The sequence below is a fragment of the Mesoplodon bidens genome (assembly GCF_964165515.1).
Source record: "Mesoplodon bidens genome assembly, chromosome: 2".
Classification (NCBI taxonomy): Eukaryota; Metazoa; Chordata; class Mammalia; order Artiodactyla; family Ziphiidae; genus Mesoplodon; species Mesoplodon bidens.
Window position 1 is genome coordinate 182,628,341 of NC_138177.1, and position 22,301 is coordinate 182,650,641.

The window sequence follows — 22,301 nt, forward strand, 5'->3', positions numbered from 1 at the left end:
GGCTCTGGGTCTCCTGCAATTACAATATCAAGACAAATGCCTTCCATTTGCTTCCTCCACCCGTTTCAGGCTAAATATTACAAGGTATAGACTCACACAAACATTGACATCATTCACGGCAATTTTTTTGCACCACCTGGAAAGATTGTTAAATGCAGATTTCTGAGTCCCACCTCCAAGAGTTCTGATTCCCTGTGTTTGAGTCAACAGCCTCATACCTTTCACCTGATGGGGGGTCAATCTGCTTGAACGGAAACTCCCTGGCGGTCCAGTGGTTAGGACTCCCCGCTTTCACTGCCGAGCGCATGGGGTTCAATCTCTGGTTGGTGAACTAAGATCCCATGGTGAGGCCAAAAAATATATATCTATATCTATATCTATATCTATATCTATATCTATATCTATATACTTAAGCAAAGAGGACACTCCTGAGTATGGGGGCAGCTGGGGGCTGGGCTGGGCGGGGGTGAGAATAGGAAGTTAGCATTCAGCTGGCTACAGAGTGTCCATTTTGCAGGATAAGAAGAGTTCTGGAGATGGAATGGTGGTCATGGTTGCACTGCACTGTGAATGTACTTAATACCACTGAACTGCATGTGTGAAAATTGTTGAGATGCTAAATTTTATGTGTATTTTACCACCAAACAGTAAACTAAAAGATACCTTATCTGGAATTGGGGCAGCTACTCAACTGGGTCCTCTGGGATCCATCTGGTTTCCCAGGAACCAGACTGGTCAAGTAAATGAAGCTGCAATGCATCCTTTAGGTCTTTTAAGTGTGGCATTAATTCTTGCCACTCTAGGAATCTACATTGTTTTGATTTACTAGCTTGGTTGGGGGCAGTTTGGAAGTTTGCACTTTTTAAAAAACAATGTGTTAGTAATTTATTTTTTTAAATTATTTATTTATTTATTTATTTTTGGCTGCATTGGGTCTTCGCTGCTGTGCGCGGGCTTTCTCTAGTTGTGGCAAGTGGGGGCTACTCTTCGTTGCGGTGCGCGGACTTCTCATTGTGGTGGCTTCTCTTGTTGTGGAGCATGGGCTCTAGGCGCGCGGGCTTCAGTAGTTGTGGCATGCAGGCTCAGTAGTTGTGGCTTGCGGGCTGTAGAGCGCAGGCTCAGTAGTTGTAGGGCATGGGCTTAGTTGCTCCACGGCATGTGGGATCTTCCCGGACCAGGGATCGAACCCGTGTCCCCTGCATTGGCAGGCGGATTCTCAACCTCTGCACCACCAGGGAAGTCCCGGGGCCTGGCTATTTAATCCGGAACCACTCAGTCTAGGAATTTAGTCCAGCAGGTGGTCAGAGCCAGGCTTTTTGTGTCCTGGATTTGTCTCCCAATCAGAGTTTGAGCTTTCTGAAGAACAGAATGGGGACTTCCCTGGTGGTCCAGTGGTTAAGACTCCACGCTCCCAATGCAGGGAACTAGATCCCGCATGCCGCAAGTAAAAGATCCCGCATGCCGCAACTAAAGTTCCCACACGCTGCAACGAAGATTCTGAGTGCCACAATTAAGACCCGGTGCAGCCGAATAAATAAATAAATAAATATTAGAAAAAGAACAGAACAGAATGTCTCCAACTCTCCCAGTGACGTGCCCACCTATACAAGTAGGGCAGGGCCTCAGTAAATCCTCGTTCCATTGCACTGTCTGGGAAGGGTTGTTTAGAGAGAAAGAATGAGCAGGGAAGGTGAGCACAGCGAGGAAGAGAGGCCCTAACTTATTCGTGTGCTGGGCCTCTTACTTTCATTATCTCATTTAATCTTCCTAAAGGTCTGGAAGGTGAGTATTATTACACCCATTTAACAGATTCACCTTGCCTAAAGCTCCAAAGCTGGCTGTTGCTCCTGGGTCCCATCATAAGAAATCCATCCATTTCAGGACCCATACTGCGAAGAAGTGGTGGTTAAATAGGCTTGGTGACCCTAGATGCTTGCACATTAGAAAATGAAACTTTTAGTGTAATAATCTTGAAATGATAGACATGATCCAGTCAGCTCCCTCTGTTCCTGGGACTTAGAGACATGTGGTGGGCCGCCTTGCTGGTCTGGTAATGCAGGAGTAACCAGGATGAGCTATTTAGTTCAGTATAAATGGGCGAGCTTGAGTTCCACGGGTTTTGATTTTTAAAAATCTGACTACAGAAGCAATCTATGTATATTGTAAAAAATTGGGAGAAAGTCAAGTCTCATACGGAGTAATGGCTCTCTGAAATTACAGCACATTGGGACTTCCCTGGTGGCGCAGTGGTTAAGAATCCCCCTGCAGGGCTTCCCTGGTGGCGCAGTGGTTGGGGGTCCGCCTGCCGGTGCAGGGGACGCGGGCTCGTGCCCCGGTCCGGGAGGATCCCACATGCCGCAGAGCGGCTGGGCCCGTGGGCTGTGGCCGCTGGGCCTGCACGTCCGGAGCCTGTGCTCTGCAACGGGGGGGGTCCACAACAGTGAGAGGCCCGCATACCGCAAAAAAAGAAAAAATAAAAAAAAAGAATCCCCCTGCCAACGTAGGGAAACCTGCTCCGGGAAGATCCCACATGCCACAGAGCAACTAAGCCCATGCGCCACAACTACTGAAGCCCGCATGCCTAGAGCCCGTGCTCCACAACAAAGAGAAGCCACCTTAATGAGAAGCCCGTGCACCGCAACGAAGAGTAGTTCCCGCTCGCCGCAACTGAAGAAAGCCCATGCGCAGCAAGGAAAACCCAACTCAGCCCCCAAATAAATAAATTAATTAATTAAGAAAATTACAGCACATAGATGTGACCACCTTTCCCCTCTTTTCTGGGTGGATTTTGTGACACCGACTTGGCCTGGACTCCACTGCTGGGCACAGGGTGTGCAACAGAACAGAGCAGCATCTTTACAGCTCCTCACTGCAGGACACGCACCCCAAGCAAACCCTCAGCACTCTCAGGAAGTCTTTTTGGAACCCAGAGGTGGTGTACAGCGGGCAGTGTAGACGGACCCCAGTTTCTGGCTTCTCTCCAGCAGCTGCGTGTTCCTGCAGCAGAGACACTCGCTGAGGCCTGAAGGTTCCTGGCTCCCCGTTTTGTGCACCCACGTGCCTCCCATCTCGGCCATGAATGCTCCTTTACGGGAAACCGCCCCCAATTTCCTCTCAGGGCTGATCTGAGAAGGCGAGTACCGGTCGCGGCCTCCTGAACAGCCGGGCGCGGGCAGGGGGAAGGCCGAATTCAAACACGCGCCACGCGGGGCGAGGCTGACCCTCGAGGTCGCCCAGCCCCGCACCGGCTCCGCCCAGCCGCCGCCGAACCTTCTGGAAGCGGCGCCCCACCAAGGCCCCGCCGCCGCCAGAACCGGACGCCTGGGGAGCCGGCGCCGGCCCGGGGGCAGGACGAGGGCGGGTGCGAAGGGCGGGGCTTCGCAGGAGGCTGCGTTCGATTCGCCGCCGGCGCACAGGCCCCGCCTCTCCGGCGCAATGGCTCCGCCTCTCCCCTCCCCCTCCACGGCACCGCCCGGGCTAATTCATTCAGCGCCGGGCCTGCCAGACACCTGCGCGCTCCCTCAGGCTCCCGCCGCCGCCGCCACCATGTCGGGCCCCGCCGCCGAGACCCCGTCCGCCATCCAGATCTGCCGGTAAGAGGGGCGCGCGGAGGGCGGGCGGCCAGGACTCCGAGTCGCCGCCCGGGCCTGGCTGACGCCCACCGGCCCCGCGCCTTCCCCTCCCCAGTCGCCGCCCCCGCCGGGCCGGTCGCCTCCGGACCCCGCCCGCCCGCCCTCCCGCCGCGGCCGGGATGCGCCTCGGCTGCCGCAGATCCGGCAGCTTCCCCGCGCGCCGCCGCGCCGGCCTCCGGCGCATCTGCGGGGCGGCGCCGGGGTCACGCAGGCCGTTTGCGCGAGGAAGCGGTGCAGCGCCCTTCCCCGGGCGGGGGTCGGAGCGCAGCCCCACCACGTCCCGCCCCGCGCGTTGCCCGAGCGCCCCGGAGCCCCAGCCCCGGTCCCAGTGAGCCCCCTAATTCGGGGTCGTTATCCGGGCGGTGTTTCAAAGCCAACCGGGTCCCTCGACATGTGAGGCGCAGGTAACCCGCTCGCTGGGCGGCGGCCGGAGCCGGTTGAGCCCATCGGTGGGTGCCCGAGTGGGCGGGGGCTGCACATATGCGGTCCCTTCAGTGCCCTGCCACGGTTTTGGGCGGGAGGCCGCTGAAAACAGGAAGAACGGTAAATACCTTTCCCCTCTAACAGTTCACGGCTAAGAACAGAGGATGGTCCATTGAGCCCGGAAGCATCTCACACAAAGGGGGCAAGGGGTTGTTCTTGTCAGGGGACCATCCCTGCCTTCCGCCACCGGCACCGGTATATAGAGGGCCCCGAGGACGCCGGAGATCACGAGCCGGCTCATTTCCGACACATGCGGGAGGGCAGCCTCAAGGTTACTTTCCATTCCCTCGGAAAGGACGGAAGCAGGCATGGTGGCGTTGGAGCCTGAGCTAAGGAAGAGCAAGGAGGCTGGCAAGGCCGAACAGGCGCTGGGGCCTGCCACAGGGCCTGTGCCGCTTGATGCACTGTTGACAGTGACCCCGCCTTCCTGTTTGGGGGCCGGTGCCTCAGATTTGGAGACCGGGCGTCACACTGACCTTGGGTCCAAGCCAGGTTAGTTTCTTGTGGATGGTGACATCTCCTCGGAATAGGCAAAGGCTCGGCAGACAGTGCTGGATCGTGGGGTGCCCTGACCCCACCCCCACTTTTGACTGAGTCAAAGTCCTTTCCTGACCTCAAGGTCAGTTTTGAGTTTTCTAGGGAGAAGAAATCTTTGGGGAAGCCTTGCGCCATTGATTTGTTATTGGCTGTGTGGCCATCTTGGCGCCACCCACTCCAGGTTCTGAGGGCAAAAATAATAGAATATCGGGAGATATTGGGAGACAGACGAGCCTGGAATCAGGTCCTTGGATCGGTCTCTGCCTCATATTGGCCGGGTGACCTTGCAGTTCGTGATTTGCTAAGGGCTCGTAGCATCTCTCATCTCGCTTGGTTTGCCCAGCACCCCTGGGAGGGAGGATGGCAGGGAGCCCACCACTCTTGCCAGGAAAGAGGAAGCTGAGCTCCCGGGAGACCCATTGCCTCTGTAAGGTCATCCGGCCACGAGAGCCCGGGGCTGGGGGCGGGGAAGCACAGCTCCTGATGGGTCTTCTGCCTCCAGACCCACTTTCTTTCCACTGCGTTCCCCACAAAAGAACATACTGATTTCAATCTACTCGTGGAAGGCTGGGCTTTTATTTACTTCATCAGGATGATGAATAGCCCATCTATGCATACTACCTTTTTAAAAACCAGCCTCTAACATAGTTAATAGGCTTTTGGATAGCCTGGACACTTCGACATGTATGCGCACACTTCTTACCCACGGTGCTTGCTTGCCGGGCTGCCGCTCATATATTCACAATGGCATATTGTCTCTGACTGAGGACACGTGGGCAGGATACCTGGCTGAGGTGAGCCTCAGGTGGCCAACACAACTGCCCAAGGGAGTTGGAGGGGTTGTGATGAGGCCCGTGGTCACAACGACTTGGCCCCGAGAAACCCCAGGACACTGGAGTGGATGTAGCAGGGTGGGGAGCCCTTTAAGGACATCTGAGCTGACACCCCATGTTGAAAGAGGAGCCTCCTGGCCTAGGGCAACCCAGCCCATGAATTTAACAAGCTTCACTGGATGCCTCCAAGGGGTGAAGTGCCCTGAGGGAGGGACAGGGACATGGAAAATTCAGTCCCCAGCTTAGCAGGTTCACAGTCTAGCAGGGAGAGGATGCCACACCCACCACCATCCTAGACGATTAAGAGGGTCCCATGCTCTCGGTTCAGAAGGAGGTGTTGAAGGGCTCGGGCCCTAAAGTCTGGGGAGGGCAGTGGTCAGAGCCAGCTCTCCAGTCCTAGGCCTGGGTGTGAATGTGGCCTCCGCCCCTTGGAAGCTGCCTAACTTTCTGTGACCCGTTTTATCATGGGTTGTTCTGAGTGCTAAAGAAAGTGTATCTAGAGCCTGGCAGAATGGCTGGCACTTGTAAGTAAACGGAAGCTCTTTTTGTCTGAAAAGTGGGACCCAGGCTCAGGAAGCCAAGGGCCTAGGTTCAAATCCCAGCTCTGCCTTCTGCAGATGTGGGCTTTAGGCCTCAGTATTCTTGTCTGTGAATCAGAGATAATAACAGTTCCTGTTTCATGGTGGCTGTGAGGAGTAAAACCTTTGGCACAGTGCTGGGCCGTTGAAAACAGAGGGGGGAGTTTACCCCTGGGAGCCCAGACTTTGGACAGCCAGACCACTGCGGTGTGCTGTGCCCTCCTGCGCCCCCTGCAGTGGAAGCGTGGAGTCCTCACCGCTGGACTGCGGGGAATTCCCGTGTCCCTCCTTCTTTTTATCGAGCCCTACAGATGCAGGCTCTGGACAGCATTTAAAGTCTCAGAAGAGCATTTTTCTTTTGGTTTATTCTGAATGATGTTAGTTCACATTTTGTTAGCAAATTGCTTTTTTCCTTGTTGGACTCAGAGTTCTAGAATGTCAGAATCAGAATGACCCTAGGAGCCCCCAGCCCAACTCCGTTATTTTACCGATGGGGGAAAATGAGGCTCTCAGAGGGTAAAGACTTGGCCTAGGGTGGCCTCGGACCCTGACAGCCAAGGGAGCGAAGGCAGCTGGTGGGTTGTTCCCTGGCCGGTGTTCCATTGTCATGCTTTTCCACTGCTCAGCGTGACTCACGTTCACATCTGGTTGTGAGGCTGGATCATGGCATCAGTGCGGGTCCCTAGTAGGAGCCCCTGGGTGCTGGTCGCGGTGAAGTTGAAGGACAGGTCCCATACCAGGTTGATGGAGAGTACAGCGTCCACTAGAACTTTCTGCGGTGGTGGAGATGCTCCACGTCTGCGCTGTCCAGTACGCTCGGCACTAGCCGCCAGTGGCCAATGAGTGCCTGAAATGCAGTCAGACATGGAGGAACTGAATTTTTAATTGCATTCATTTAAATTTATTTAAATGTATGCGGGCTGGCCTCCTGTGGCTGGTGGCTACTTCATGGGACAGTGCAATAAGTAGAGGAATTTAAAAACCAGAACTCCTGGTAGGCCTCTGAGGGGCAGGGTTTCCTAAGGGAAGCTTGGAAGCTTTCTGGGGACTGTAGGCAGCTCTCCCAACAACAGAGCTAAGGGAGGGGGACCTTGGCAGGTACGTGGCCCAGGGCAGATGCCCTGGAGTCCTTTGTAGGTAGATGTGTGAGGTCCGCAGACTTTCCTTTCGCTTGCCCTGCTTGTAGGTGTAAATCCACTAGGAAGTGTCTTCAGCTCAGGGATTGCTTTGTTCACTGCTGTACCATGAATGCCCAGCAAAGTGCCTGGCATCTGGTAGATGTGCCAATAAAGATTAGTGGAATGGACTTGAATTTTTGTACAAGCACACCCTCGTTTTATTGCGTCTCACTTTATTGCACTTTGAATATATTGCTGCGGTTTTTTTTTTTTTTAACAAATTGAAGGTTTGTGGCAACTTTGTGTTGTCAGGTGATGGTTAGCATGTTTTGGCGATAAAGTTTTTTTTTTAATTTATTTATTTATTTTTTTCTGTACGTGGGCCTCTCACTGTTGTGGCCTCTCCCGTTGCGGAGCACAGGCTCTGGACGCTCAGGTTCAGTAGCCATGGCTCACGGGCCCAGCCGCTCCGCGGCATGTGGGATCTTCCCGGACCGGGGCACGAACCTGTGTCCCCTGCATCAGCAGGCGGACTCTCAACCACTGCGCCACCAGGGAAGCCCATAAAGTTTTTTTAACTAAAAAATTTTTTTATTGACGTATAGTTGCTGTACAGTATTACATAAGTTACAATACAGTGATTCCCAATTTTTAAAGGTTATACTCCATTTATAGTTATTAGAAAATATTGGTTTTATTCCTCATGTCATAGATATAAAATAAAGTGTTTTTTAAATTATTACACATTTGATAGCGTAAACATAACTTTTATATGCACTGGGAAGCCAGAATAGTCATGTGACTTGCTTTATCTTCGAGGTTTGCCCGTTTGGAATTTTTTCTCTTTGGGGCTTTGTCTTTGGGTTTACAGGGAAGTCAGTGAAAACATAGAATCTGAGTTACAGAAACCGCACTTGGAGTTAGTATTCTGGCACATTCCATAATGCGATGCACAGTGCTGGCTCCCTTCCTGCGGGGATGCAGGAGCTGTGGGTGAAGATGCAGTCTTTGCAGCCCAGGGAGCCTGTGGTGGGCCAGGCTGTGCTCACCCACCATCCAGCCTCCCCGTCAGTGGGCCAGGCAGCCTGGCATCGCCCTCGCCTTGGCACCACTGCTTCCCAGCTCCCTGGTTTCAGTCAGGCCAGGAGTTGCTTCCCCCTGTGGGTGGTGCTTCTCTGGGTGGGGCCCAGCCTGGGGTGACTATGCCCTGTGCCTCCCGGTCCACTTTCTTTCACTCTCGGGGGTATCCTGAGGAGGAGGGTAAATTATATGGTCACCCCGCCTGTGGGCTACCTACATCTGAATAACTGAGGAAGCTTATTATAAATACTGATTTGCTGCATGCAAGTTATGCTTCAGTAGAAAAGTCAACAACATGCAGATTTTTAAAAAAAGAAAATTATTTATTTATTTGGTTGCACTGGGTCTTAGTTGTGGATGGCAGGCTCCTTATTTGTGGCTCACGGGCTCCTTAGTTGCGGCAGGCGGGCTCCCCAGTTGTGGCACGCGAACTCTCAGTGGCAGCATGCATGTGGGATCTAGTTCCCTGACAAGGGATTGAACCCGGGTCCCCTGCACCGGGAGTGTGGAGTCCCATCCGCTGAGCCACCAGGGAAGTCCCCAAAATGCAGATTTTAAAACATCTATGAGATACTTGGGGAAACGTGAATAGTCCCTTGACAGTTAGGGATACTAAGGAATTTCTGGTGGTTTCTTTGGCCCTGCCACGAGGCCTGCAGGACCCTAGTGATCTCGGAGAAGCAGCAGCAGTGAGTGGTGGCCTGAAGCGAGATCTTAGTTCCCCGCCCAGGAATTGAACCTGGGCAGCCTGGATGACACCCAGGAATCCTAGCCACTAGTTCACCAGGGGCTAGAGTCTAGAAGCAAAGTTCCCCTGGCTCTTACCCCCACTGAAAAATGCATTTCTCAAGGAGGCAAAAAGTGTAAAAACAGGTACAAAGTTTATCATTAGAGACATAACACAGCACGTGGGAGAGCTCACAGAGAAACAGTTTAGTTAAGACGGAAGCAGGGCAGAGATGCACACCCGGGGAGAAAGGGCGTGGGCGTCCCCCCCAGTGAGGAGGAACAGTGAAGAGGTGGCCAAGTCATTTATATGGGGCAGTTCTTCCGGGTCTTTGTTTACCTTTGGCCAATTATCTGGTTTCTTTTTCCACACCTGACCTGCCCTAGGACCCTCCCCAGCCTGTGTGCACAACTTTTTTCCAAGATGGATTCCGGCCCAGAGGCCTATGGGGGGCCTTGGCATCACCTATTCTGGGTGACTTTTGACCCCCAAGGAGCCTTTCTGCACAGGTGCAATGTCTCCCTTGCCCCAAGGATGGGAAATATAAGACCTCTTGATCTTTTACTCAAGCAAGGTTTAGCCCCTCTGTGTTCCTGCCGTGACTGTTATCTTAAAGTGTCCACAGGAGACAAAGTCCAGCTATTTACCCTGTTCCTCTTGTTATTTCTATCTCGAAGGGCAGACAGGAGGCTGGTCATAAATATCTAACCTGGAGCCCACCTATCTCCTGTCTCAGGAAATGCAAACAGGAGGCTAGTTGTAAGTGTCCAGCCTGAAGCCCACCTTTTCCTGCCCCAAGAAATGTGAACAGGAGGCCAGTTGTAAATGCCTAGCCTGGAGCCCATCTATCTCCTGCCTCACTAGTTCCCCGACCAGGGTTCTAGGTATCGAACCCGAGCCCCCTGCAGTGGAAGCGAGAAGTCCTAACCACTGGACTGCCAGGGAATTCCCCACCCCACCCCCCGCTTTTTTTTAAGGTGAGGTAATTGTATTGTAGTTATGCTTTTTTAAAAAAACAACCTTTACTGAGGTATAATGTATGTGCCATAAAATGCACCCTTTTTTTTTTTTTTTTTTTGCGTTACGCGAGCCTCTCACTGTTGTGGCCTCTCCCGTTGCGGAGCACAGGCCCCGGATGCGCAGGCTCAGCGGCCATGGCTCATGGGCCCAGCTGCTCCGCGACGTGGGATCCTCCCGGACCGGGGCACGAACCCGCGTCCCCTGCATCAGCAGGCGGACCCTCAACCACTGCGCCACCAGGGAAGCCCAAATGTACCTATTTTTAATGTATGGTTCACTTTTGACAAATGTGTACACCTGTGTAATGATCACAGTTGTGACATAGAACTTTTCCATCACCTCAAAAAGTGCCTTCCTGGGGACTTCCCTGGGGGCACAGTGGTCAAGAATCCGCCTGCCAAAGCAGGAGACACGGGTTCGAGCCCTGGTCCAGGAAGATCCTACATGCCATGGAGCAACTAAGCCCGTGCACCACAACTCCTGAGCCTGTGCTCTAGAGCCCACGAGCCACAACTACTGAGCCCACATGCCACATTACTGCAGCCCGAGCGCCTAGAGCCCGTGCTCCGCAACAAGAGAAGCCACCGCAATGAGAAGCCCACGCACCACGATGAAGAGTAGCCCCCGCTCACCACAACTAGAGAAAGCTGTGCACAGCAACGAAGACCCAACGCAGCCAAAAATAAATAAATAAATAAATTTATTTTTAAAAAAAATGTTAGTTTAAAAAAAAAGAAAAAGAGGAGCTCCTTTCTGCTTGCTAGATGGGATGCTGTCCAATTCACGAATTGTTGAATAAAGCCAATTAGAAAAAAGTTATATTAAGGAGTTCGTATTTTAGATGGGATAATTGTTTTGTGATTCTGTTTTTATTTTTATTTTTTGGCCGCACCACCTGGCTTGTGGGATCTTAGTTCCCTGACCAGGGATTGAACCCGGGGTCCCCGGCAGTGAGAGCACTGAGTCCTGACCACTGGACTGCCAGGGAATTCCTGTGGTTCTGTTTTCAAATGGAGTCTTTATCTTTCCGAGGGAATGCTGAGTTATTTATGTGTCGTGATCTGAGCGCAGGTTGGAAAAGAATTTCCAGACACAAGGCAGAATGTAAGGAAGACAGAGTTTATTAAAGAGAAGTGTTGCTGCAAGAACAGCTGGCCGACTTCCTGGTAGCCAGGGAAAGTCGACAATGAGTATGGGTTGCTTGTCTGTTTTTATAGCCAGGGAACCTGCGAGTCATCTGCTAACTGGGCAGAGTATGTATACTTTCAGCGTGCTGAGCGGGAGGAAAACTGGGCAAATGTCTTTCCTTATATGGGATGGGAAAGGGACAGGGCATGCTGCTTGGGAGGGCTCTGGGACATGGCAGTGGTCCCATTGTGACAGTGATGGGAGTCCTGTAACTCTTTGTTCCGGCAATATTGGCCCTTTGAGTTTATCTTGTTCTTTGTCCTTGGAGCACACTACATTCCCCCCTCTCTTTATTTACAGGCCAATTCTTTGGCCCTGTTGGATACCCTGCTCACGTCTACATACCTGCCTAGCTCCTTCTCAGGTGTTCGGGAACTCTTTTTGTAAGGAGAAGGGGGTGACAATCTCTCTGGCTACTTCCTGCTGGACAGGGGCATTGTGGGGCCCTGGGTCCCAATGCCCACTCTCTATCAGGGTATATTTACGGAGGGAGATGAGATCCTGCAGATTGATTAGGCAGCTTGTTCCAGAGTATTCCGTGTGCCAACTGGCTGGTACTCTTGTTGTAGCACCATCTGGAACTGAATCTTTTGAACCTGTCAGGAGATGAATTGAGATAATGTGTTAATAATGCAGGGGCCAAACAACAAAACAAAGGCTATCAGGATTAATGGTCCCAACAAGGGCAATAGCCATGTCCATATCTGGATCCCCATAGAGGAGAGGAGGTTCGAAAGCCAGCTTGGGGCCCTGTCCTGCTCTCTCTTTTAAATCTTATATTAATTTGATGTTTTTCTTTAGAATCTGAAGGTCTTCTTTAACCTGGCCAGAGGTATTAATATAGAAGCAGCATGTCTCATTTAGCAGGGCACAGACACCCCCACCTCAGCTGTTATAACATTAAGGGCCCTCCTATTTTGTAAAATCCCCTCAGCCAGAGAGCCTAGGGCTGACTGCTGTTCCTCAGTGGCTGCTACTGTAGCCTTCCAAGGTTCCTGGACCATGATGGTGAGATGGACAACGCTCCTCTCTAAGGGGTATGCCTGCAAACCAGGAGAGCCCTCTAAAGATGCTACATATTATTTCAGGCTGATCAAGAACTGGGTTATCATAAGCATGTCCCCACCAAGCAGGGGTTCATTTTTGTCTCTCCAGGACAGGTCTTAAGGCCTCTTCGACGAAGGACCCAAGGCTGGGAATGCCTCCTGAGGAAGCTAAATCCTTTGTAGTCATAATGGTCGCCTCTGGGACCACAGCAATAATTGTGCAGGAGCCCCTCCAAAGTGTGGGAAGATCCAGATAGACCCTGTTACCACATAGAAATGAAAATCCGGTGCCTCTCAAGGATACCCCTGCTGTGGGTCCCCAGAGCCAGGCCCTGACCTTTTGGGAGTTTTCCTCTGGAAAGAGACTGGGGTCCCATGGCCTAGGGTTATATTGGGAAGGCCAAACTCCGAGGAAATAATCATCTACACATAAAGGGGAGAATCCGGGCTCTGAGTGATGATGAGTGTGACGGGCGGATTGGCATAACAAATTTCTGAATATTCGCTGAATTATGTTATATTTTGGAGGAGAATCTTGCCGGGAGGTTAAACTAAGTAAATGTCTGGTGGTCACACTGATCCCCACATATTTAGTTCCCAGGACCGAGCTGTTTATGGGGATATGGTCTTCATTAATATATTTCTTAGTCACATTTTTCCTTGAATTTCCCCAACACAAAGCGAAATTACCTTCATGTACATCATGTTTATTTTCCTCGGACCAGGGATCCCACTCCAGGCTAGTCTGATTAAAATTGAGGGTGTAGTTACAAAGAGAGTCATTTACCCGGCCCCAGATGGGTCCCCAACCATCCAGGTTTTGGAAACAGAGCTGTGCCTCGTCTGCCCAAGCTTGGGCTGATGCCCATATCATGTTTTTCTCTTCATGAGTACAACAAGCGGTCAGGACTGCATGAATGTCTTGCCGGGTCAGGTCAGAGGCTATGGTGAGGGCCTGAAATTCCTTAGTAAAGGTGGTGGGATCCAGACTGAAGGAACCTAACTTGTTTTGAATTTGGGAAATGTCCGACATGGGAAAGGGAACATGGACTCTTAATAGTGCCCATGTCTCCATTTGCTACTTCCCTTAAGGGAAGCATATTAGAATCTGTTTCCTGGCGTTGGGCAGTCCTCGATCTTGTGCGGGGAGGGAAGAGGGGGCTTTCGCCCTGATAAGGGGGTGGCTGTTGGGAGCTGTGGGTTGAGGCGGGGGCAGGGGCTGAAGCAAAGGGGGTTGATGTGGGGGACAGGAAAGGTCGAGTAGAGGGTCGCCTGGGAGATCTGCTGGAGAGGGAGGCAGAGGGGGTCGGGGGATAAGGTGGCAACAGAAGACACATGGTGGCACGAGTCCCTCGGCTCCGGATTCTAAGGGCCATAAAGCTCTGGACATAAGGAACCTCTGAGTCCTTTCCTTGTTTCCGGCAAAAGAGATCAAGTTGGAGGATCGTGTCATAATTTAGTGTGCTGTTAGGAGGCCACTGTTCTCGGTCCCCCAGTTTATACTGGGGCCAAGCCGTATTACAAAGGAAAATGAGCCGCTTCTTTTTGAGATTCTCAGGGTCAAAATTTTCCAGTTCCTAAGGATACAACCGCGGGGTGAGTCTGAGGGAGGCTCCCGAGATGTACCAGAACGCGTTCTTAGCCTGTGTGCCGTAGAACGGGGGTTCTGAGAGTCACCGGCTGACAGAGAGGCGTCCCCTTTGTCCCAGTGATCTCTCCGTGTGACTAAGGCACAAAATAGGCTGACCTTCCCAACAGTCGCGTCCGACCGTGAGAGGTGACCCCTGAGCGTTCGACTAAGGCACCTGGTGACTTGGGCAGGGCAAGAAAGAAAACAGAGAGATTCCCGGGACCCACCGGGTGACCCCCCGCTTGGCGATGCCCTGAAACGTGAAAGGCACTCCGGGGACGGCTCAGAGGCAACGCCTAGGCTCCTGTAAGTCAATCCGGACCGAGAAAAAGGTGAAAGTGTAACAGAGAAGACAGGCTGAGGAATCGGCCTCGTAGTCCTGCCGGGCAGGCGGCGGCCAAGGGGAGGGGGCTCAGTGTTCTGCTTGAACCAATATGTGCCTCACGGTGCACGGAAGATGTCTTGCTGGGGACAGACGCTCTAACAGCCTGGTCCATTCCATGACTCCCTTATCCTTTCACGGGAGTCTTCAAGCGGCAGGTCCCCTTATGGCTTTTAAATGCCTGACCCGTGCCCGCACGATACCAATCGGCCTAGTCCTCAGTCAGGAGGAAGACAGAGGGACCCTCACCCGTTCTGGGCGGCAGTTACTGGGGCGAAGTGAGCGTGGAGCCTTCGGAACACACTAGGGTGTGGCCCTGGCCAGAGTCCTCCGTTGCTTCCACAGCAACTTGCCTGTTCCCAGAGGGTCTCAAGAAATGAGGAGAGGGGCTTCCCTGGTGGCACAGTGGTTGAGAGTCCGCCTGCCGATGTGGGGGACACGGGTTTGTGCCCCGGTCCGGGAAGATCCCACATGCCGTGGAGCGGCTGGGCCCATGAGCCATGGCCACTGGGCCTGCGTGTCCGGAGCCTGTGCTCCGCAACGGGAGAGGCCATGACAGTGAGAGGCCCGTGTACTGCAAAAAAAAAAAGGAAAGAAATGAGGAGAGGAGGTGGGGAAAGAGATCCCCCAAGAGATATCCCCGTACGGGCCACCACAATGTCATGGTCCGAGCGTGGGTTGGAAAAGAATTTCCAGACACAAGGCAGAATGTAAGGAAGACAGAGTTTATTAAAGAGAAGGGTTGCTGCAAGAACAGCTGGCCGACTTCCTGGTAGCCAGGGAGAGTTGACAATGAGTATGGGTTGCTTGTCTGTGTTTTTTTTTTTTTTTTTTTTTTTACGGTACGCGGGCCTCTCACTGTTGTGGCCTCTTCCATTGTGGACCACAAGCTCCAGACGCACAGGCTCAGCGGCCATGGCTCATGGGCCCAGCCGCTCCGCGGCATGTGGGATCCTCCCGGACCGGGGCACGAACCCGTGTGCCCCGCACCGGCAGGTGGACTCCCAACCACTGCGCCACCAGGGAAGCCCCGCTTGTCTGTTTTTATAGCCAGGGAACCTGCGAGTCATCTGCTGACTGGGCAGAGTATGTATACTTTCAGCGTGCTGAGCAGGAGGAAAACTGGGCAAATGTTTTTCCTTATATGGGATGGGAAAGGGATAGGGCATGCTGCTTGGGAGGGCTCTGGGACATGGCAGTGGTCCCATTGTGACAGAGTGATGGGAGTCCTGTAACTCTTTGTTCCGGCAATATTGGCCCTTTGAGTTTATCTTGTTCTTTGTCCTTAGAACATACCACCCTGACTCCAGTCGCTAGTTCCCCTCTCAAGGGCCGTGAAAGCTTCCAGTTTCCCTGGCCTCCCTCCAGGGTTGGTCTACACGGGGCCTGCAGGTGTAGTCACCTGGTTCCCATCATTCTGCGCTTTGCCTTTTTTCATCTAACAGTGCTTCTCCTAGACCGTTCCTCCCTCTTGCTTAGGGCTGTGCACTCTTGTGTTGTGTGGATATAAATTAATCTGAGTCCCTTATTGGTGGACATTTAGGACACGGCCAGTCTTTGCATGATAAACAGCTTTGCAGTGAGTAACCTTGAACACACGTGGTTTAATCATGTGTGCAAACATCTGTAGGGTGAATTCCTCTCAGTGGAATGGCTGGCTTAGAGCAGCCTGTGCATCTGGAGTTTGGACGGATAACGGTAACACCAGGTTGCCCTCCGGGAGGTTGTATCCACTCATGCTCCCCATTCATCGATGAGCCCCTAGGGACAGGTGGGCACAGGCAGGGCAGTGGGAAGGCCCGGGTGTGCCTGGCCAGCAGCGCTGGTCTGGGCAGGTGCAGCTTGGAGCCCTGCAGGACAGTGGGAGATCAGGCGAGGAAAGTTCCAGATCCCTGAGGGCTTCAAACGCCTCACTAGGAAGTTGAATCTTTTGTTTTTCTGGCCACCCCGCAGGGCATGCAGGATCTTAGTTCCCTGACCAGGGATCAAACCCACTCCCCCTGCGGTGGAAGCTGGGAGTCGCTGGATCACCGGGGGAAGTCCCGGGAGTTGGATGTTGAATCTTTATTCCGTAGGAGGGTCCCTGGAGGGTCTGAGCAGGGGCGAACACTCCTGCTTAAGAAGAGGGACTCTTGGGGCAGTGGGGTGGGCGGTGGGTTAGGGCTGGGAGGCAAGAGGCAGACGAAGAAGCCCCCACCCCTGGTCCCCAAGTGACTCCCCGCATACCAGCCCTGCCTCGGTCTCCCCGAAGCCGCCCCGTCCCCCAGGACAAGTCCAGACGCTGTCCCCAGCCAGCCCCAGGCCCTCGTGACAAGCTCCTGGCTCCATCATCCCGCTCCCCTCTTCACCCCCGTCTCCCCACAGGCTGCTGGCCAGCGTTGGGGGGTTGTCATCTGTTTCTGGACCCACCGAGCTCTCCCAGCGCAGGGGCCTTCCCCTGAGATGCGCCCTCTTCCTGGAACATCCCCTGCCCCCTGTCCCTGGCTCAGCCCTGCTCCCCCTCCGGGGCTTGGCCCAGGTGTCACATCCTCTGCGAAGTTTTCCCAGGCATCCAGGTGAGGGGCTGCCCCTTCTGGGAGTGACTCCTTGACCCGGGTCTGTGCAGCTTCCTTCGCGCTCCTGTCATCAGCTTTGTGTCTGCCCCGGAGGGGAGCGGAGTCCAGGTGGTGTCTACTTCGGTTAGCCATGGGCCCAGCCCTGGCCATCTCATCCTGTGCTCTGGGACAGGAGCAGCTGGAGGGGCAGTGGGTGACATGGTGACATTCAGACGCCACTGCTGGGAGGGCGGGGGCAGTGGAGGATGGTGAAGAGGATGCGTGGGGTGTGGGCCCGCTCACCAGAGGCGGTGTCTGTGCCACCAGCTGGACGAGAGGACATGAGGGGTGGGAAGCTGGAAGGGCTCCCTGGGCTGACCTTCCACTTTCCTCTGAAGTTTCTGGGGTCTGAGGAGTGAGGGAGTTGCAGGTTGGCATGGGCAGAGGGGCAGAGAGAGGTGGGAGGGAGAATGGGTCACACAGCGTCTCCCCCGGGACTGGGTCAGCCTGCCACCTGCTCTGCCCCCCGGCCCCCCGCCCCCCGAGCCGGCCTGCGTGGGGTTGAAACATTTCAGTCGGGCGAGGCCAGTCAAATATCAGGAGATGTCACGTTAGACTCTGGATTGCCAGCTTCTCTTGAAAACCCAGAGCTTCGGCATCCTGGACTCAGACGTCTGCACGGCCCCAGCCGGCCAGCGTGCGCGCCCAGTACCGCCCCGTTGCGTCCCTGCTCAGACACCCGTGGGCAGCGCCGCGTGGCATCGTGCTTGGTCTGCTGGGCTGTCTTTTCTTCTTTTTAAATAGTGAAGCACTTTTCATACCCATGTCTTTACTAAACGTGGGAAAACAAAAGCTCCACAGAGGGGCCGCGTGTTCTCCTGGCGGCCCTCCTTCCTCCCAGTCCTGCCTGGAGGCGACACGCGTGAGGGGAGCTCTGGGGAAGGTGGGTTGAGGAGGACCCTGCCCAGTAGCTCCTGCGCCCTTTGGAGGGAGGGAGGGCAGGTGTGGGATCACAGCTCAGCATGCGGATGGAGGCCAGGAAGGAACCACGGTGAGGCCGTGGGGAAGGAGTCCTGATTTGGGGCCACAGGAAAGGGGTGAGTGAGCTGGGCTCTGGCCCCCGTGTCTGCAGGAACTGCAGGGCCGAGTCAGGGTCAGGTCCTGGGGGAAGGTTTGTGTCTGCGCTGCCTGTCTGGGTGGCCAGCCGGCCTGGAGGGTTAGGACGGTCCTTGGGGCAGGACCCAGGGTGACCAGGACGGGAGGGGGCTGGAGAGTATGCAGTCTGGAGCGCCTGGCATTTACGCCTAAGTGCCCAGGGACCCCGGGGGCATTGGGATGTTGATGGCATGGGGTCCCCAGGGACCCCCAGTGTGGCAGGGTGGCGCAGGCGCCATCCCCTGTTCTCCTATTTCAGAGGCCACCTCCTTATCAGTCCCTCCCTCGTCAGGGCCCTGCCGGATGCAAGCACTTCCTCCTGCCCCCTGGGGCCCTCTTTCTGCACTTCTCCCCCTGGCCCTGCATCCTTCTGCACCAGCCTGGCGTGGGCAGCCCCACTTTACAGACCGGGAAAGGCAAGCCCACAGAAAGGAACCAGGCTCCGCCAGAGGCAGGCTCTGGTACTCCTGGTGTCAAAACGTTTCGGTCCTCACCTGTCTGGAACCCCCATCCAGCCCTTACCCCACCTGGGCATCCACCAGGCACCGGTTCCCGCACGCAGAGATGCACACTGTCTGGTCTTTACTAAGTTGAAAACAAATACAGAGGAAAGAGTCTGATACAGCCGTTTTGTTATTTGAATTGGCTACCTCTTCACTCAGGCTGAAAAAAAACCACAACTCTAGTATAAGCTCGGATTTTTTAAACTTAAAAAGTTTTTAAATTTTTAAATTATTTTATTTTTTCAGTTTTATGGATATATGATTGACATATAAAACTGTACAACATGGTGACTTGGCATATGTGTGTGTGGTGAAATGATCACCGCAGTAAGTTCAGTTAACACCCATCATCTCACATCGCTATAATTTCTTTTTCTCGTGATGAGAACTTTTGAGATCTGCTCTCTCGGTAACTTTCAAATATATGACATAGTCTTGTTAACTTTAGTCACCATGCTGTACGTTACATCCCCGTGAGTTATTTTATAACTGGAAGTTTGTACCTTTTGACCCCCTTTTCCTGTTTTAACCCATCCCCCCGGAACCGCTCCGGTCTCTGGCAACCACCAGTCTGTTCTCTGTATCTATGAGTTTGAGCTTTTTAGATTCCACGTATAAGTAAAATGATGGAGTTTTTGTCTTCTTCTGTCTGACTTATCTCATGGGGCCTAATTGCCTTCCAGGTCTATCCATGTTGTTGCAAATGGCAGGATGTCCTTCTTTTTTATGGCTGAATCTCTCTCTCTCTCTCTCTCTCTCTCTCTCTCTCTCACACACACACACACACACACACACACACACACACACACACACACACACACACACACACACACACACACACCCGCCCCCCCCCATGTCTGCTTCGTCCATTCATCCATCAGTGGACACTTAGGTTGTTTCATGTCTTGCCTACTGTAAATAATGCTACAGGGAACGTGGGGCTGCAGGTATCTCTAAAAGAGAGTGATTTCATTTCCTTCAGATTAATACCCAGAAGTGGGACTGCTGGATCAAATGATAGTTCTAGTCTTAATTTTTTGAGGAACCTTCAGGCTGTTTTCCACAGTGGCTGCACCAGTTTACACTCCCATCAGCCGCGCACAAGGGTTCCCTTTTCTCCACATCCTTGTCGGCACTTGTTTCTTGTCTTTTCGATAATAGCCATTCTAACAGGTGTGATGTGAGATCTCATTGTGTTGGGTTTTTTTTCTTTTTAATGTTTTAATTTTTGGCCACACCACGCGGTGTATGGAATCTGAGTTGCCTGGCCAGGGATCGAACCCACGCGCCCTGCTTTGGAAGTGAGGAGTCTTAACCACTGGACCACCAGGGAAGTCCCCTCGTTGTGGTTTTGATTTACATTTCCCTGATGGTTAATGATGTCGAGTATCTTTTTATGTGCCTGTTTGGAAAAATGTCCATTCAGATCCTCTGCCCATTTTTTAATTGGGTTGTTTGTTTGTTTTGCTATTTGTATGAGTTGTATGAGTTCTTTATGTATTTTGGATATTAATGTTTTCTCCCATCCCACAGGTTATCTTTTCATTTTGCTGATGGCTTCCTTTGCTGTGCAGAAGCTTTTTAGTTTGATGTAGTCTCACTTGTTTATTTTTGCTTCTGTTGCCTTTGTTTTTGGTGTCAAATCTAAAAAAATTATCGCTAAGGCCTATGTTTTCTCCTAGGAGTTTTATGGTTTCGGGTCTTGTGTTCAAGTTTTTAATCTATTTTGAGTTGATTCAAAAATCTTTTTAAGTGAAAATTTGGGAAGCCAAGTGACGCTTCTTTCCTGTGCTCTGGGGGTTCCCCTGGTCACTGCTTGGTGACCGTCGCGGCTGCCCCTGAGCCAGTGATGCAGGCGAGAAGCAGGGGGCCTGAATGCCCGCACCCCAGGATGAAGGGGTGACATCTGGGGATAGGCGACAGGTACAGACAGCTGTCAGTCACCCCAGGATGTCGGTGCTCATTTGCTCCAGAAAACGGCAGCTACGGCGCTTTCTTGGAGCCTCCAGCCTTCCTGCGGTCAGTTGGCTGACACTTAGAGAAGAGGGAAGTGCTGGTGAACGTTTATGTCTGACCGTGTGCCAGGCACAGCCGTGGAGCTTGTTATCTGCGTTGTCTCGAGTGATTCAGTCTTCCCCACCATCAAGTGCGGTGCTGTTGTTCCTCTTTTACAGACAAGGAAGCGGAGAAGTGAGGGTTTGGGCAGCTTTGCTCAGGTCACCCAGCTAGTAAGAGTGGGAGCCAGGAACGATCTCTGAGTCTGCCTGAAAGGAGCTAGACCTGGAGGGCAGTGGAGCTCCGTGGCCCAGAGTGGGGGGTCCGGCCTTGGGGGCCGCGTAAGCCAGTGGGTTGGAACAGGCTGGGTGGGCCCAGGGATGCTGGGCACTTAGGAACCGCATACTCGCTCACTGCCTGGTACCCGTCTCTGGGCCTGAGGCTGGTGCAGGCAGATTTCATCAGCCAGACTGGAGTTTGGGAAAGTACCAGCCTCTCTGGGGTTGCCCAAGGTAGGAGCACTAGGCTGGCTTGTTGGGAGTCCGAGGATTTCACGGGGCTTCCCCACTGCCCACGGCAAGGACAGGGTTTTTCTTCTTGGGGAAATGGGGTGGCATTTCAGTCCTTCCTGACCTTGGGGAGCTCCCAGCTCTCGATCCCAGGGAATCGGGCCCCTCTGGCACCCTCTCAGAGCCCAGGGGCAGGTGGCGAGCGGGCGTGCACCTGCTGATGGGTCTGGATGCTGCGACTTGTTTCCGGTTCTCAGAACATCTGTGGCCGCACGAGGCCAGCTCCCCTGGGACTCCTGATGGAGGGGGTGGTCCTGGGAATTTGTCCATTTTCCAAGGGGTCAGAGCCTGTGTCCTTGTGCTCATTCAGCTCTGCTGGTCGTTGGCAGTCCTGGAAACCAGGAGGGGCAGGTGCGCTGGGCACCTCACAGCCGGGTCGCCTTGCTGCCACGCTCACGGCCTTTGAGGAGAGCCCCCGCCACCCGCCCTTCCTGGTACCTGCCAGGCCGGGTACCTGCGGCCCTAGGGCAGGAAGGTGGAAACACGTGGAAACACGACCCTGCAGCCCCCTGTCTGGCTGTCAGATCAGCACCCACGCTGAGCAAACACGCGGGAAGTTCTTTTTCCTTCTCTGGGAGCCACCGGGCCCTTTGGAGGACCTCCTGCCCCTCCCCGGGGTTGCTGCTATTCACGAGTGACGTCCTTCCCGAGGCTCACCCGGCTGCTTCTCCCCTCCCCCCAGGATCATGCGGCCAGATGACGCCAACGTGGCCGGCAACGTCCACGGAGGGACCATCCTGAAGATGATCGAGGAGGCAGGGGCCATCATCAGCACCCGGCACTGCAACAGCCAGAACGGGGTGAGCGTCCCATGGAAGAGCCCGGGCCCTGGGGGCCTAGCGTCCCCTCTGGCGGTGCCGCACCCCTGTCTGCGCTAGGGTGGAGGCCAGGCCTGGAGCCTTCCCCGCCCCGGTCCCCGGGCCTCGGGGGTTTTGGGAAGCTCCGGCCCTGGACTGGGGACCCCTTGGGTTGGAAGTTGGTTTGGGGCTCAGTGAGGAGGGGCGGGGACCTCCAGGAACTCAGCTGAGAGCTGCCAGCTGACAGAGCCACCTTTCCAGCCCTCCCTCTGTGTTCCGGGGGAGTCGGCTTCCTGAGCCCCCGGGGGCCCGGCCCCCCCCCAGAGCCTGCACGGGTGGCAGTTAATCCTGGGTGTCACACCGCCTGGACCCGGACCCCTCCCCTGCTCCACTGACCCTGGGTCCACAGGCAAGTCTGGGCTCTCCCCTTGGTGGCTTCCGGGCTGCACAGGCCAGCGCAGACTCCTGTGATGGTGCCGGCTCTCCTCCCGCCA

General features: G+C 54.0%; 1 protein-coding gene across 1 annotated transcript in view; it reads left to right on the plus strand.

Moving 5' to 3' along the window:
- Positions 1-3,435: 3,435 nt before the first annotated feature.
- The window catches only part of ACOT7 (acyl-CoA thioesterase 7), a gene marked incomplete at its 5' end in the record, with an annotated part of 92,147 nt that continues 73,281 nt past the window's right edge, over positions 3,436-22,301 (plus strand). Inside the window, 2 exons of the mRNA XM_081225407.1 lie at positions 3,436-3,593; positions 21,693-21,810. Of these exons, the coding sequence (XP_081081533.1) occupies positions 3,436-3,593; positions 21,693-21,810 (276 nt within the window). The remainder of the gene's footprint in view (positions 3,594-21,692; positions 21,811-22,301) is intronic.